Source organism: Trachypithecus francoisi, unplaced genomic scaffold (assembly GCF_009764315.1).
Source record: "Trachypithecus francoisi isolate TF-2019V2 unplaced genomic scaffold, Tfra_2.0 Lachesis_group8, whole genome shotgun sequence".
In the NCBI taxonomy this organism is placed as follows: domain Eukaryota; kingdom Metazoa; phylum Chordata; class Mammalia; order Primates; family Cercopithecidae; genus Trachypithecus; species Trachypithecus francoisi.
The window spans coordinates 69,312,179-69,329,023 of NW_022681473.1; the positions used below are offsets into that span (position 1 = coordinate 69,312,179).

At 45.0% G+C, this 16,845-nt stretch overlaps 1 protein-coding gene across 2 annotated transcripts in view; it reads right to left on the reverse strand.

Annotated features, from left to right (window-relative positions):
* Positions 1-12,180, reverse strand: part of GAB2 (GRB2 associated binding protein 2) — a 200,819-nt gene extending 188,639 nt beyond the window's left edge. The window contains exon 1 of one of the 2 annotated variants that reach the window (XM_033204327.1): positions 11,979-12,180. In XM_033204327.1, coding sequence (XP_033060218.1) covers positions 11,979-12,053 — 75 coding nt within the window. In that variant the 5' untranslated portion in view covers positions 12,054-12,180. The remainder of the gene's footprint in view (positions 1-11,978) is intronic. The other variant, XM_033204328.1, reaches the window with a different exon arrangement.
* Between the last annotated feature and the right edge of the window lie 4,665 nt (positions 12,181-16,845).

Here is a 16,845-nt window from a genome sequence, read left to right on the forward strand (position 1 = left end):
ACACAAGGTTTACATTAGATCCAGAGTACCACAACATAATATAAAAATGTCCAAGTTTAATTTTTTTTTTTTTTAGAGACAGAATCTTGCTCTGTTGCCCAGGCTGGAGTGCAATGGCGTGATCCTGGCTCACAGCAACCTCCGCCTCCTGGGTTGAAGCAATTCTCCTGCCTTAGCCTCCTGAGTAGCTGGGATTACAGGCACCTGCCACCATGCCCGGCTAATTTTTGTATTTTCAGTAGACATGGGGTTTCGCCATGTTGGCCAGGCTGGTCTCGAACTCCTGACCTCAGGTGATTCACCCACCTTCGCCTCCCAAAGTCCTAGGATTACAGGTGTGAGCCACCACGCCTGGCCAAAAATGTCCAGGTTTTAACAGAAAACCACTCATTATACAAAGAATGAGGAAGATCTCAAATGGAATGAAAAAGACAATCAATAGATGCCAACACTGAGGTAACAAAGCTGTTAGAATTATCTTTCATGTATTTTAAAGGAGTCATCATAAAAATGCAGGTACAAACATGCTTGGAACAAATGGAAAATTGGAAAGCCTCCAAAAAGAAACAGAAAGTCTCAGTAAAGAAATAGAAGATGTAAAGAAAAACCAAATGGAATTTTAGAACTGAAAAAATATAACCAAAATAAAAAGTTCATCAGTGAGCTCAACAGCAGAATAGTGAGAACAGAGAAAAAGAATCAGTGAATGGGAAAACAGGACAGCAGAAATAACCCAGTATGAACAACACAGAGAAAAAAGACTGAAAAAAAAGACTGAAAAAAAATTACCAGAGTCTACAGAAGCTGTGGAACCACAACAAAAGATCTAACAACTGTGTTATTGGATTCTTGGAAGAAGAGAAGAAAGAGGGTAGGACTGAACAAGCACTTGAAACAATGGGTGAAAACTTCTCAAATGTAATAAGAAGATAAACCTTCAGATTCAGTAGGTTTAGTGAGTTCCAAATAGGATAAACTCAAAAAAATTCCACACCAAGACACATCGCAAAATTCTTAAAGAGAAAAAAATCATTGAACGCATCCAGAGAAAAAGACGGGAGCAGGTCGTGGTGGCTCACTCCTGTAATCCCAGTACTTTGGGAGGCTGAGGTGGGTGCATCACCTGAAGTCAGAAGTTCAAGACCAGCCTGGCCAACATAGTGAAACCCTGTCTGTACTAAAAATACAATAAGTTAGCTGGGTGTGGTGGCGAGCGCCTGTAATCCCAGCTACCAGGGAGACTGAGGCAGGAGAACTGCTTGAACCTGGGAGGCAGATGTTGCAGTGAGCCCAGATCGTGCCATTGCACTCCAGCCTGGGCAACAAGAGCGAAACTCTATCAAGACAGACAGACAGACAGACAGACAGACAGAAAGAAAGAAAGACAGAAAGACAGACAGGAAGACAGAAAGAAAGACAGAAAAGACAGAAAGAAATGGCATTTTACCTCCTGACAGACAGCAATTGGAATGACCATGGATTTTTCATTAGCAACTATGCAGGCCAGAAGGAAAGGATGCAATATTTTACAGGTGCTCAAAGAAAAGAAGTGTCAACTCAATAATTCAATATCCAGTGAAAACATCAGAATGAAGGTGAAAATGAGACCTTCTCAGAAGAAGGAAAACAAAGATAATTTATCACTGGCAGATCTACCCTAAAGAATGGCTAAAGGAAGTTCTCTAAACAGAAAGGAAATGAAAAAAAGAGGAACCTGAAAATATCAGCAAAGAAGAAAGTACACAGTAAACAAAAATGTAATTAAATAGTCTTTCCTTCTCCTTTTGAATTTTCCAAATTAGGTTTAATGATTGAAGCAAAAATCATAGCACTGTCTGATACAGAAAAAATATTTAAGACAATCATACATGGAGGAGGGCAAAAGGGAGGTAAGGTTTCTACACTTAAACTTGCAAAATGATGATACAGACTTCATTTAGATTATAAGATGACACCAACTGATTGTTGTATGTACAGTATAATACCTAGAGCAACCACTAAAAAAGCTATATAGAAAGATACACTCAAAAACACTATTAAAATAGAATTCTAAAAAATATTCAAGAAACTCACAGGAAGGCAAGAAGAATACAAACGAAAACAGAACACAAAAAATAAAATAGCAGAACTAAGCTCTAACATATTAGAAATTACATTAAATGTAAATTTAAATATGCCAATTAAGACATAAATCGGCAGAGTGGATTAAAAACATGCACCATGATATGGTTTGGGTATGTGTCCCTGCCCAAATCTGATGTCAAACTGTAATCCCCAAATATTGGAGGTGGGGCCTGACGGGAAATGATTGGATTATGGAGGTGGCTTTCCCCTTTGGTGCTGTTCTTGTGATAGTGAATTATTGTGATATCTGGTTATTTAAAAGTGTGTAGCACCTCTCCCCTCACCCTCTTCCTCCTGCTCCAGCCATGTAAGATGTGCTTACTTCTCCTTCACCTTCCACCATGACTGTAAGTTTCCTGAGGCCTCCCCAGCCATGCTTCCTACACAGTTGTAGAACTGTGAGCCAATTAAACCTCTTTTCTTGGTAAATTACCCAGTCTCAGGTAGTTCTTTACAGCAGTGCAGGAATGGATTAATACACCCCAACAATATGCCACCTATAAGAAATCACTTCAAATACAATGATATGGGTAGGTTGAAAGTAAATGAATGGAAAAAGATGTATCATGTGAATATCAATAAAAGGAAAGCAGGAATAACTGTATTATCAGATATAGGCTATAATAATAGATAACAAGTAGACAGAGCAAAAGAAATTACCAGAGACTCTAAAATACGTGAAACACTGCTGGGTACAGTGGCTCATGCCTGTAATCCCAGCACTTTGGGAGGCTGAGGCAGGCAGATCACCTGAGGTCAGGAGTTCGAGACCAGCCCGACCAACATGTAGAAACCCTGTCTCTATTAAAAATACAAAATTAGCCGGGTGTGGTGGCACATGCTTGTAATCCCAGCCACTTGGGAGGCTGAGGCAGGAGAATTGCTTGCACCCAGGAGGCAGAGGTTGCGGAGAGCCAAGATCGTGCTATTGCACTCCAGCCTGGGCAACAACAGCAGAACTCCATCTCCAAAAAAAATAATAAAAAAATAAAATATGTGAAATAAAAACTGACAGAACTGAAATGGGAAATGGAAATATTCACAATTATAGTTGGAAACTTCAACCCCTATCTCTCAACAATCGACAGAAGAACTGGATAGAAAAATCAGCAAGGATATAGAATTAAATGTATCACTATCAAATATCTAATTGACATTTATAAAATACTTTACCCAATAATCGCAGAGTAAACATTCTTTTCAAAGTACCCATGGAACCTAAAGCAAGATAGACCACATTTTCAGCCATAAAACAAACCTTAACAAGTTAAAAATAACTGAAATCAAATAGAACTTACTCTGCTCCCACAATGAACTCCAACTAAAAGTCAGAAACAGAAAAATAATGAGAAAATCTCCAAACATTTGGAAACTAAACAATGTACTTGTAAATAATTCATGGTCAAAGACAAAAGTCTCAAGGAAAGTAAAAAAAAAAAAAAAAATACACTGAGCAAATAAAAATTGAAAATGCAACTTAACAAAATTAGTGGGACACAGCTAAAGCAGTGCTGAGGGGGAAATTTATAGCACTAAATGAATACATTAAGAGGAAAAGTCTCAAATGAATAATTTAAACTCCTATATAAAAAACATCAGAGGCCGGGTACAGTGGCTCATGCCTGTAATTGCAGCACTTTGGGAGGCCAAAGTGGGCAGATCACTTAAGGTCAGGAGTTTGAGACCAGCCTGGCCAATATGGTGAAACCCTGTCTCTACTAAAAATATAAAAATCAGCTGGGCATTGTGGCACATGCCTGCAATCCCGGCTGCTCAGGAGGCTGAGGCAGGAGAATTACTTGAACCTGGGAGGTGGAGGTTGCAGTGAGCTGAGATCGTGCCATTGCACTCCAGCCCGGGTGACAGAGTGACATCCTGACTCAAAAAACAAACAAAAAATAATAATGAAGCAATGTCGGTATGCAGGAATAAGAGTTAAAAAAATAAATAAAGCAATAGACCCACTACAGACCCTGCAGACACTGAAAGCATAATACAGGATACTATAACTCCACTCACATGTATGTGACAACTTAGACAGAACGGACCAATTTCTTGAAAAACAAACTTCTATAATTCACCCAATATGAAGTAGAAAATTTGAATAACCCTGTATCTATTAAGGAAATTACATTAAAAATGTAAAAAATTCCTAACAAAGACATTTCCAGATCCAGATGGTTTAATCTGGAGAATTCTACCAAAGGTTTAAAGAATTATACCAGTTCTACACCATCTCTTCCAGAAGACTAGACATGGTGGTTCACACCTATAATCCCAACACTTTGGGAAGCCAAGGCGGGAGGACTGCTTAAGCTCAGGAGCTTGAGACCAGCCTGGGCAACATAGGGAGACCCTGTCTCTACAAATAATAAAAAAAATTAGCCAGGTACGGTGGTAGGTAGCTGTCGTCCCAATTACTTGGGAGGCTGAGATAGTAGGAGGCTGAGCCCAGGAATTTGAGGCTGCAATAAGCCATGACTGTGCTACTGTCGCCAGCCCAGGTGACACAGCAAGACTCTGTCGGGGTGGGGAGTGGGGGGTTGGGGACAGGCGAGGGGAAGAAAAGAAAAAAAGAAATCAAGGAAGATAATATAAATAAATTTAAAATAAATTCATGGATTGGAAGATTTAATAAAGTTGTAATTTCATTCTAAATTGGTACACAGGCTTAATGCACTTCCTATCAAAATCTCAGCAAGACTTTTTTTTTGCATAAACAAGATTATTCTAAAATTTGTATTGAAAGGTAAAGAAAATAGAATAGTTAAAACACTTTGAAAAATAAGAATAAAGTAGAGGAATCAGGCTTCTTTAATAAAAGAACAAAAAATAATAATGAAGCAATGTCGGTATGCAGGAATAAGAGTTAAAAAAATAAATAAAGCAATAGACCCACTACAGACCCTGCAGACACTGAAAGCATAATACAGGATACTATAAGTCTCATATATTACATGAAAATTAACTCACAGTGGATCATGGACTTAAAGGAAAAACATAAACCTATAAAATGTGTAGGAAAAAAGAAAACCCAGAAAGTCAGGCGCAGTGGCTCACGCCTGTAATCCCAGCACTTTGGGAGGCCAAGGCGGGCGGATCATGAGGTCAAGAGATTGAGACCATCCCGGTCAACATCCTGAAACCCTGTCTCTACTAAAAATACAAAAATGAGCTGGTCGTGGTGGTGCACGCCTGTAGTCCCAGCTACTCAGGAGGCTGAGGCAGGAGAATCACTTGAACCTGGGAAGCGGAGGTTGCAGTGAGCCAACATTGTGCCACTGCACTCCAGCCTGGTGACAGAGCGAGAATCCAACTCAAAAAAGGAAAAGAAAAAAAAAAAAATAACAACAAAAAAGAGAATCACTTGAACCCAGGGAGCCGAGATCATGCCACTGCACTCCAGCCTGGGCAACAAGAGCAAAACTCCGTCTCAAAAAAAAAAAAAAAAAAAAAAAAAAACCTATATAGAAAATACTCAAAATACTTGAAGACATTTGACCAAAGAGGATATACAGACGGCAAATAATCATATGATAAGATGTTCAGCATCATTAACCACAAGGGAAATGTAAATGAGAACTAATGGGTGAATGGTTAAATAAACAGACTGTGGTACATCCATACCATGAAACACTACCTAGCAATAAAAAACAGTAACAGTTGATACATGAAATGAGGATGAGGCCGGGCGCGGTGGCTCAAGCCTGTAATCCCAGCACTTTGGGAGGCCGAGACGGGCGGATCACGAGGTCAGGAGATCGAGACCATCCTGGCTAACACGGTGAAACCCCGTCTCTACTAAAAAATACAAAAAACTAGCCGGGCGAGGTGGCGGGCGCCTGTAGTCCCAGCTACTGCGGAGGCTGAGGCAGGAGAATGGCGTAAACCCGGGAGGCGGAGCTTGCAGTGAGCTGAGATCCGGCCACTGCACTCCAGCCCGGGCGACAGAGCGAGACTCCGTCTCAAAAAAAAAAAAAAAAGAAATGAGGATGAATCTCCAGAGAATTATGCTGAATTTAAAAAAAGTTCAAAATCTTAAGTACTGCATAAATCCATTTAAATAACACACATGAAACATCAGAGAACAGATTAGTGGTTGTCATAGATTAAGGATGTGGTAGAGGTGGGATGGTAGTGAATATGATTATAAAAGGGCAACATACAAAATCCCATCATAATGGAAGTGTACTGTATCTTGACTGTATCATTGTCAATATACTGATTGTGATATTGTAGTATAATTTTGAAAGATGTTGCCATTAAGGAAAACTGGATAATGGTTGCATAAATCTTTACTATTTCTTACAACTAGATGTGCATATAGAATTACCTCAAAATGAAATGTTTAATTTTTTTTTAAAAGCCCAGGCTTTAGGACAAAGCTAGATGACTTTGGGCAAGTCGCTTCCATTATTATATGGCTAAATTACTATATTAAAAGATCAATGGTCTAAGCATAGTGCCTGGTACAAAGTAAGTGCTCAACAGATGGCTACTAAAATAATTAATCCTAAAAGTCATGGCAGTGGGGATGAAGCAGCATATAAACAAAAGATACTTAGATGATACCACTAACAGGTTTTGGTGACAGATTAGATGTGGGATAGTGGGTGACAGGGAGTAAAAGATGATGCCCAAGTTTCTCATTTGAACAAGTGGGTGCTTAGTGGCACTGTTTACTGAGCAGATGTGGAGTCAAGAGATGAACAAAGAAGAGTTTAGTTTTGGAAGTGGTGAGTTTGTGTTGACTGGGAAACATTCAAATAGAGATGCCCAGTTAACACTTGGATATGTAAGTCTGAAGTTCAGAACACAACTCTGAGATGGAAATTTAACTTGATGACCACCATGCAAATGATAACTGAAGCCAGTAGAATGGACACGGTTGCCAAAGGGGAGAAATCACACAGCCATTATAACTATAAAGGAGCTTCAACTGTTTTTTTTGTTTTTTTGTTTTTTTTTTTGAGACGGAGTCTGGCTCTGTCACCCAGGCTGGAGCACAGTGGCGCAATCTCTGTTCACTGCAAGCTCCGCCTCCCAGGTTTATGCCATTCTCCTGCCTCAGCCTCCCAAGTAGCTGGGACTACAGGTACCCGCTACCATGCCTGGCTAATTTTTTGTATTTTTTTTTTAGTAGAGACGGGGTTTCACCGTGTTAGCCAGGATGGTCTCGATCTCCTGACCTCGTGATCTGCCCACCTCAGCCTCTCAGCGCGCCTGGCCAGAAGCTTCAACCTTTAAGGACTGGATAAAGGGGGTCAGTCTAGCAAAGGAGATATAGAGTAGCCAGAAAAGGAGAAAAACCAGGCATTTATAGTGTCACCCAAGACAAGAGGAAGGTGTTTTAAAAAAGGGTGGTCAACTACGACCCAGCAGTGAAGAGATTAATTAAAATGAGGAGTAAAAAATCATCCTCTGAATTTAGTGACCTGGGTATCGCTGCTGCCTTTGTGAGAATAGCTTTGGTAAATAACAAAGTAGGTTTCCACTGCAGCAGACTGAGAAAAAGGTGGGAGAAAGGAAGACTGCATAAACCACCACCAAGTTTACCTTGAAGAAAAGGAGAGAGTACAGAGAGGGAAAGAAGTTGAAGATGTGTTACAGGATAAGAATTATTTGAGTAGGGAGGAGAAGATATGATTCAAAGTATAAGTAGCAAGATTAGCTCAGATAGAAGATGCACTTCATCCACTCTAAGGAAACCACAAAGGAACTACGCAGGCTGGGCGTGGTGGCTCATGTCTGTAATCCCAGCACTTCAGGAGGCTGAGGTGGGCGGATCACCTGAGGTCAGGAGTTCAAGACTAGCCTGACCAACGTGGTCAAGCCTCATCTCTACTAAAAATACAAAATTAGCCAGGCGTGGTGACGCATGCCTATAATCCCAGCTACTTGGGAGGCTGAGGCAGGAGAATCTCTTAAACCCAGGAGACAGAGGTTGCAGTGAGCCCAGATTGTGCCGTTGCACTCCAGCCTAGGCAACAAGAGCGAAACTCTGTCAAAAAAAAAAAAAAAAGAAAGAAAGAAAGAAGAAAGAAAGGAATTATGCAGATATAGGTAAATTTGAAAGTGTGGCCATTCATGGACGTACAGACAACTACTCCCTCATCATTTCAATTTTCTTTGCGAAGGAGAAGGCAAAGCCATTGCTAAGACTGAAAGTCTGGATTAATGTTTTTTTTTTTTATTTACTGAATTTTTATTCCAAGCACCTGATCAAGTACCTGGGACACAGATTTAATAAGTATATTTAATAAATACAATGGAAATAAACAATTACTGTTACCTTAATGCAGTTGTTCATTAAAATTTGTGCACAACTTTCAAGTTAGCCACCAGGGGGCAGTCTGTCAATTTTATTCCCTAAATCTTTTCACCCAGTGAAATTGATAGAAAATTACAATGCAGTGTAGGTCATATTAATAAAATGTTTTTCCTCAAGAAAATTCTGTATAAGATTTATATACATGTACGTGTATATGCATTTACATGCACATGCATACACACACAAATACACTGAGGCACGATGGGAGGGTTGTTACTCCTGCCAACCTCCCACTGCAACCGTATCAGGATGCCCCAGCGGCAATAGTCGGCATTTTCCAAAGTCATTTTTTGTAATTTCTCCAGAGCACTCAGCAAATAGCAGATAGATCTTTTATACTTATAATTAACTAGAAAAGGCTGATGAAAAAATCCCTGAAAACTAATTGCTCATTTGCCTTTGCTTCTTCTAAGATGTTTCCCCCCTCTGCACCTCCTTGTCTTTCTGAATTAAATAAGTTTTTTGTTTTTCTTTGAACTGGAGTCTCGTTCTCTCACGCAGGCTGGAGTGCAGTGGTGCAATCTCGGCTCACTGCAACCTCAGCCTCCCAGGCTCACGCGATTCTCATGTCTCAGCCTCCTGAGTAACTGGGACTACAGGTGCCCTCCACAATGCCCAGCTAATTTTTGTATTTATGGTAGAGATGGGGTTTTGGCCAGGCTGGTCTCAAATTTCTGACCTCCAGTGATCCGCCAGCCTCAGCCTCCCAAAGTGCTGGGATTACAGGCATAAACCACTGCGCCCAGCCTTCGAATTAAATCAGTTTTTTAAAAAATTGTTTTAAATAGTTATAACCTAGTTCATCAACTACTTTTTCCCCTTATCTCATATGCTTGAGGCATTCTTATAATGAGGATTTCTCAGTCTACAATATAACATGACTATGATGTATACCAGAAGCAGCAGCTACTTTGGGGTAAATATACAGCCATGGGGCTGGGAAATACTTTCCAAGTTTGGTTCTGATGAACTCGGGCTTCTACTGAAATAAGCAAACTAGCAGAGTTTTAACTTACAACAGGATGCAAAAATTCTTAATACCCCCAAAAACAGTAGCTGTAAAAGGATACTGTTCCCCAGAAGCTTAAGGTTACACAGATCAGCAGTTTCAATTGGGGGGAAACTGAACTTCCGAAAGGGCAGAGGCTTCCAGTCATGCAAGTGAACACATCACATCCTAGCCTAAGAAAAGCTGTTACTGAAAGCTGTTAAGGTCTGACACCTGATGGGCTGAAGGTGCATGGAAGATGGGAAAGAGAGGCTAAGGCCATCACACGACTCTAGATTCGTTCAAATGAGTGAAAAAGGTGCTTGACCCAAATGCCTCCAAACCTGGTTATTTTGAACTAAAGTTGTTTGGGAACAAAAACACCCAAGAAATGGGTCATAAAGAGAGTCTGGGTGAGCGTTCAAGGAGCGGTAAGTCAAATGGAGGTACAATGTCATACTGTTTGCAAATTGTTTCAAAAACAAGTTTCAAGGTTTAGTGTAGTGTTCAAATCTGAAAACTAAGGGTCACTTTTTTTTTTTTACTGTGGACACTCTATTCCACTAGCTTGTATGGAAATCTATTTGTAAAGATAATTTTTGGAAGCTCTTTGGGACAAAGTTTTTTTTTGTTTGTTTGTTTTTTTTTTTGAGACGGGGTCTCGCTCTGCCGCCCAGGCTGGAGTGCAGTGGCCGGGTCTCAGCTCACTGCAAGCTCCGCCTCCTGGGTTTACGCCATTCTCCTGCCTCAGCCTCCCAAGCAGCTGGGACTACAGGCGCCCGCCTCGTCGCCCGGCTAATTTTTTGTATTTTTTAGTAGAGACGGGGTTTCACCATGTTAGCCAGGATGGTCTCAATCTCCTGACCTCGTGATCCGCCCGTCTCGGCCTCCCAAAGTGCTGGGATTACAGGCTTGAGCCACCGCGCCCGGCCTGGGACAAAGTTTTAAAAACATTTATTAAATTGTTAATAGTAAATCACTGCTCCTTAATCCTAATTAAAGTATTCAACCTTCCTAACGAACGGATACAAGCCTGAAGAGGAAAAAAATTTCTTAATAATTATACTTTGGCTGCATAGACACTCCTAAAAATGAGCTTTCAAACTGAGATGAACAATTCACTGCTTCATCCCTCCTATAAATCCACGTCCACTTTCAAAAGTCATGTACTAAATCAGATTTTTTTTTCCTAGCAAACATCTACGTAAGAGCCTGATTTCATTGACACACACACTTGCACTCCGCAACAACAACACTTCCTTTGAAAAACAGAATGTCACTTCCTCAGTCCAGAGGCCAGAAGTCCCTTGATTCTGATCTGGGGAGCCAAGACAGGAAATTCTGGTAGGCTTCTGCTTCTCCCCCCATGGACAGCCACTGGTGCAGCTGACAGAGGGCAGGGTCTATTCCGAGCTCCCTTGATGCACTGCAGCTGGAGGCAACGGCTCCCTTCCAGGCTGTGGGAGTGATCCCGGAGTCCGGCACCACAGCCCGTTAAACAAGGGCATTTCATGGGAAACGGAGACGGAGCAGATGAGAGACCTTGAAACCTTCCAGCCACCTTACCCCCACTTCCAAACTCCCGCGACTACCCCAGGGCCATTTCGGCAAAATCTCAGTAACTGGCACCATCTTGTACTTTGACCTCACCAGGCAAGGCATCCTCTGGGGAGAGGGGTTTAAAAAAAAAAAGCCAGAACTCCACGGCTCAGCGCCACGCCGTTCCACCTCCCCCAAACTGCCAGTTCCCCACCTAGAGGGAAGAGGCTGTTCCAGCGATGTCAGTAAACACTGTGGGTTGGCAACACCTGGCCGCGGAGAGCCTCGATCTCTCCCGACCCCAGACACCCGGGAGCTGCCCGGTCCCAAACCCGGGCCAGCCACGGGGACCAAACTGCAGTGTCACGCCGGGGTCGGGGGAGGCGCCTGTGAGAGACGAACGGAATAAAGGGAGAGAAGGGGGACAAACAAATGAGTCACTTAATACAAGGGCTGCACATGCCGCTGACGCTGCCGGTGATGCAGCCGCGGACCGAGTGAGGCCGGCGGCCGGGAGGGGCGGGCGGAGAAAGGGAAGGAGAGGGCGTGAGGCGCTCGCCCTTTGTGGGGCCGTCCGCGCGGGCCCACAGCCTACGCCCCCCTTTCCCGCCCTCTCCCCGACCTGTGGGCTGAAGCTGCCAGGGGCCGCCGCGGAGCCCCAGCCCCGAGAGTCAACTCTGTCGGTCTCCAGAAGCCATCAATACAAACTTCGACACTATATTTAGTTTACGGGCAGACCGCCTGGGGAGGCGCCGACGCCGCGCCCGCCTGGCGGAGCACAAGCCGCAGCCTCAACCTGCCGCCCGCCCCGCCCCTCGGCGGCGCACCTGTGACAGGTGTGCAGGTACCCCACACGCCCCCGGCTGCTCCTCGCCCCCGGCCCCCGCAGCTCCGGGCCCGAACTCCCCAGCCTGCCGCCCCTCCGGGAGCCCCCCGCCCCTCCGCAGGCCTCGGAGCGCCCCCCGCCCGCCCCTCGGCGGCCGCGCCCGCACTCACATAGCGCCTCAACTTCTTCTCGGGAGGCGATTTCCTCAGCCAGCCGGTGCACACCACGTCGCCGCCGCCGCTCATGCTGCCGGCCTGGAGCCCGCCGTTGGGTCGCGCGGACGAGGGCGCGGGCTCGGGCAGCTGGGGCAGCGGCCGGCGGTGCGCAGCTCGCGGGAGGCCAGGGGCGGGGCGGGCGGCCCGGCTGGGACTAGGCGGCGCGGCGCGCGCCCGGCGGCCTCGCGCGCGCCCGCTCCCCTGCCCCGAGCGCGCGCAATCCGCACTCTCCGCCCGGCCGCCGCGGGGGCAGTTGCGGCGGGAAGGCCGGCGCGCTCGCCACGCCCGCTCCCGCCGCGTCCCCGAGGCCGCCGCGGACGCGGGGCTGGGGATCCGCCAGGACACAGAAAGCCACCGCCGCCGGCGCGCCCCGGAATGTCGCTTTCTCCTGAGGCCTCAAGCCGCGGGCGCGGAGGCCGGGGAGGCGGCCGCGCCCCTGGCGCTGGCGGGCGTGCGGGGAAGGGACTGCGCGCCCTCGGTCGTCGATCGATTTTTCACCGAACGTCGACGGGGAAGGGATCCGAGGGCTGCTCGCGTTTCCGATCCATTCTGCGGGTCAGGTTCCTGCTGAAAGGAGGGACCCCCTTCCCAGCAAGAAGTTCCTTAACTCTGGCGCCCCTCGGCGGGAGGAGGAGACGGACCTACTACGCGCCGGAGCCTTTGCACTCTTGGCTTACAGGATTGTCTTCAGTATTGTTCCCATTTTATGGACTGCCTAAGGGCAAGGGCTTGTACAAAGCCTAGCCAAGTTTCCAATTCAGGTGTGTGGGGGAGGAGGGGTCCCAGTCATCTGCTATTCAAAATGAGGGCACTGCCTTAATGGGATCGACCTGGGAGCCTGTCATTGCCTGGAAACAAAGTCCAGCTGAGTCCCTCCTACATTGCCTCTAGGAAAACACAGTTTAGTATAGAAAATTCGCATGATTTGTAGAGTGGAAGAAGCAAACCTAGTAAATATATTTCATAGTGAATTGGAAGGCAAGGTCAAGTGTAGAAGAACAAGAAATTAGGGTCCAAATTCCTCAACGTTCCCGCTCATTGACACAGTGTCTCTCCAAGCAGCATTAAAAGGCAGGTCCTCCCTAACTTCTCTGATAAGTGGATAGTAACCTGTTTATTCAATGGGGAACCGTGCTGTGTGGACAGATGAATCGAAGAAGCAGCATCTTGCGCTGCCCCACACAACCTTAGACTAAAGCTGTTTTGTTCATTTCTGTCTCTGTGCAGCTGAGTTGTTTCAAGCAGTTGAACATCATTTGGTCCAACAGATCTTGATTAGGTTGGGGGAAGTTCACCCTCTTCAGTTTGGAAAAGCGAATCCGCTATCACATACTTAGTTCTTCTAGATACCCTAGGAGTTTTAGCCGTCAGTCCCCTGGATCTAACATTTCGCTGACTTTCTTCAATATTCACTGTGCTGCTGGATGGGAAGTAAAGCCAGAACTGTTAGGCTGCGACCACAGCTCCCTTAACCTTCCAATTTGGGGATACTTAAGTCATATGAAGGGCCACCACCAGAATGATGGCCATTTTAACTTCTGGCTTTAAGTACCTTAAATCCCTGTAAGACACACAATACTTAACGTCTGCCAAATCAATCAGGAGGCGGTGACTCCCCACCAAAATAAATCCATCCTGACTTCATTCACATCTGAGTCATGATGCCAAGTCCCAGGGATTGCAGAGTCGAAGAAATCTGCATGGTTTGGCTGCAGCTGAGGTTTGTGGTGCAAGTCAGGCAGACGTATGCCCTATCTTCCCCCAGAAGAGTAGTCTTTTACACATCCTTTGATAGTTATATGATTCAATACACAGACTGGAAGGCTGTTTAGCAAGAGTTAGTTGGGGGTTAGGTAATATTCTGCCAGAAATTCTTTAAGGTCTTATTTTGTTTGTTTAGGAAAAGATGGTGTTATTTACAATTTCATGTAGAAATGGAAACGTTTGATGTTTCTTGTTTGGCCAATGGCAGGAGGGACCTTGAAATGTGAATACAATAGTCACCACCTATCAGCTTTGGGAAGGGTTCTCTGAACATCTTTCCCCAAAGATTAAAGGAAGGCTAGAGTGCAGTGGCACGATCTTGGCTCACTGCCAGCTCTGCCTCCCGGGTTCAAGCCATTCTCCTACCTCAGCCTCCCTAGTAGCTAGGACTATAGGCTCCCGTCACCACGCCTAGCTAATGTTTTGTATTTTTTTTTTTTTTAGTAGAGATGGAGTTTCACCATGTTAGCCAGGATGGTCTCGATCTCCTGACTTCGTGATCCGCCCGCCTCGGTCTCTGAAAGTTCTGGGATTACAGGCGGGAGCCACCGCGACCGGCCGAAAGGGGCTTTTTTTCTGTGCTCTTCAGCTGGATTTCCATCCTGCGTTCCTCTTGCTGCCAGTGCCTATCTTGGACTTCATAGGAAGCAAGACTGCTGCTGAAGTCCCTGGCTGCACCCTGGAGTGGTTCAGTCTTTTGAGCCTGAGAGGCGTGCCAGGCCTGGAAACAGCCTTTGGACAGAAGGTTCCTGTCTGGGCCTTTACTAAGTCCTCTCCACTCCCTGCTGTGTGTGTCTGCTTAAATGCTCCCTGGTTTTTGCTGGGAAAAAAATGGAAAACAAATCATTTGAATGATTTACATGAAGATAAGCGCCATCTATCGGAACCAGTTGGGGTGACAATCCCCCCACCCCCAAGCCCTGAGCAGACATGCATCACTGGCCCATAATTTAGGCAATTTTGTTTAAAGACCACTGGTATTTCCTGGGGGAATTAATGGCCGGCTCCAAGAGTGCTTTGGGTCATTAATCTTATATTCTCATTAAATTCTCAGGAAATGACTATCTTATGAGGAGGGAGCACTGCAGAGATTAGAGAAATGCACACTGAGAGAGCATGGGTACCACTTTGGTCCCCGCTCCTAGCTACTCTCACTCCCCACAAAGCCTGGGGTTCTAAAGGGTGCACTGTGGCTTTTGAGTGTTGTCAGCAACGTCCATCGCTGCATCCGTGCGTGTCTGGGAGCTGAGGGTTTGTGGCCAGTGGCAGGTGCATGGCTGGTGGAATGCTCCCAGAAACGGGTTGAAGGGCTGGAAGGAGAGCTGTCCTCAACTGCACACCAAGCTGGTGTGATTAATACCACCCACGCCAGGCCTGACGTCAGTGATTGGACTGGGGATGGGGATGGATGTTTGTGTGCTAGCCCTTCTGCTTTTTCTCCCCTTCAATTTAGTTGACAGGTTAATTTCAGAACTGAGTGCTGCTTACCAAGGTCAGTGTGACCAGCTGAGCCACCTCAGCTGGTGTCTTTCAGGACACTCATCTCTCAGGCATATTAAGGTGTGTGCTTCTTTAACCCCTAGTTACTTGAGGCCCACATGGTTCCCTGTATCAAATTACTCTAACTTACTCAAGTCAACTCTGGGCATCTGGTTGAGGATGAGATCTAGAAGTGGGATTGGGGTGGGGTTAAAGACCTAATTGGGTTTCCTCCCTGTCTGTGGCTAATAGTCTGAGAGTTACTTGGCACTATACCCAGTGGGAGACATTTTGAAAATAAACTTTTGGCCAGGTGTGGTGGCTCACGCCTGCAATCCCAACACTCTGGGATGCTGAGGCCAGTGAATCACTTGAGGTCAGGAGTTTGAGACCACCCTGGCCAACATGGTGAAACCCCAATTCTATTAAAAATACAAAAATTAGCTGGGTGTGGTGGCACACACCTGTAATCCCAGCTGCTTGGAAGGCTGAGGCAGGAGAATTGCTAGAACCTGGGAGGTGGAGGTTGCAATGAGCTGAGATTGCACCACTGCACTCCAGCCTGGGTGACAAGAGTGAGACTCCATCTCAAAATATATATATATATACATATATATATATACACACACACACACACACACACACATATATATATATAAATAGCAAAGAAAAAAAAACTTTCTTAGAGAAAAGTTTGAGCAATCCCATTTTCCCAATTTCTCCTTTGAAAATAACCAGAATCAGTGGTAACAGCTCTGTGGCAGTTTGGCTCCCAGGACTTTGCTGCTGACACTGGTAAATCAGTCATCATAATCTACCAAGAACAAAGACTGTCAAGATCCTTGAGAAAGTGCTGTAGTCTTCCAAACCACGCTCTGCGTGCTGGCTCCTTTTATTTGCTCTGCAGAGAGAACTCCTACCTTGAATTAGATCCTGAACATACGTCAAGACCTCTTTCCCTAAAACTGACTGTCCCCATTCCCCAGCAAAGTTGTTCACTCTTTTCTTGATATCCACACTGCACCTATATAAACTGGATTATCACACTGTACTGCAAGTATTTCCTTGTCAAGGAACTGTGAGTTCCTTGAAGACATAAATGTGTTTTTCTCACTTATTTTTTATTATTATTATTTTAGAGACAATGTCTTGCTATGTTGCCCAGGGTGGTCTCGAACTCCTGGGCTCAAGTGATCTTCCTGCCTTGGTGTCCCAAAGTGCTGGGATTACAGGCATGAGCTACCACATCTGGCCCTTCCTCATTTTTGTATTCCCAGAGCTTCCCAGCATGGTACCAGCATAGAATAGATACTCATTCAATGTTCATTGTGAGAACGAAGGAAACAACCCTTAAAGGATGACAGGTGGGGGCTGTAGAGCATTGGAACATCTAGAGCTCTCTGATCCAGAGAATAGTATTTGCGAAGGTACCTGTAAGAGGCTGGAGTAGTTTTTTTTAATAAAAATTGTCAGGTAACATCGTATGTGTTTATTGTGTACAACATGATGTTTTGAAATATAAATACAAATATATAAAATATGGTGGGATGGTTAAATCTAGCTAACAAATGTATTACCT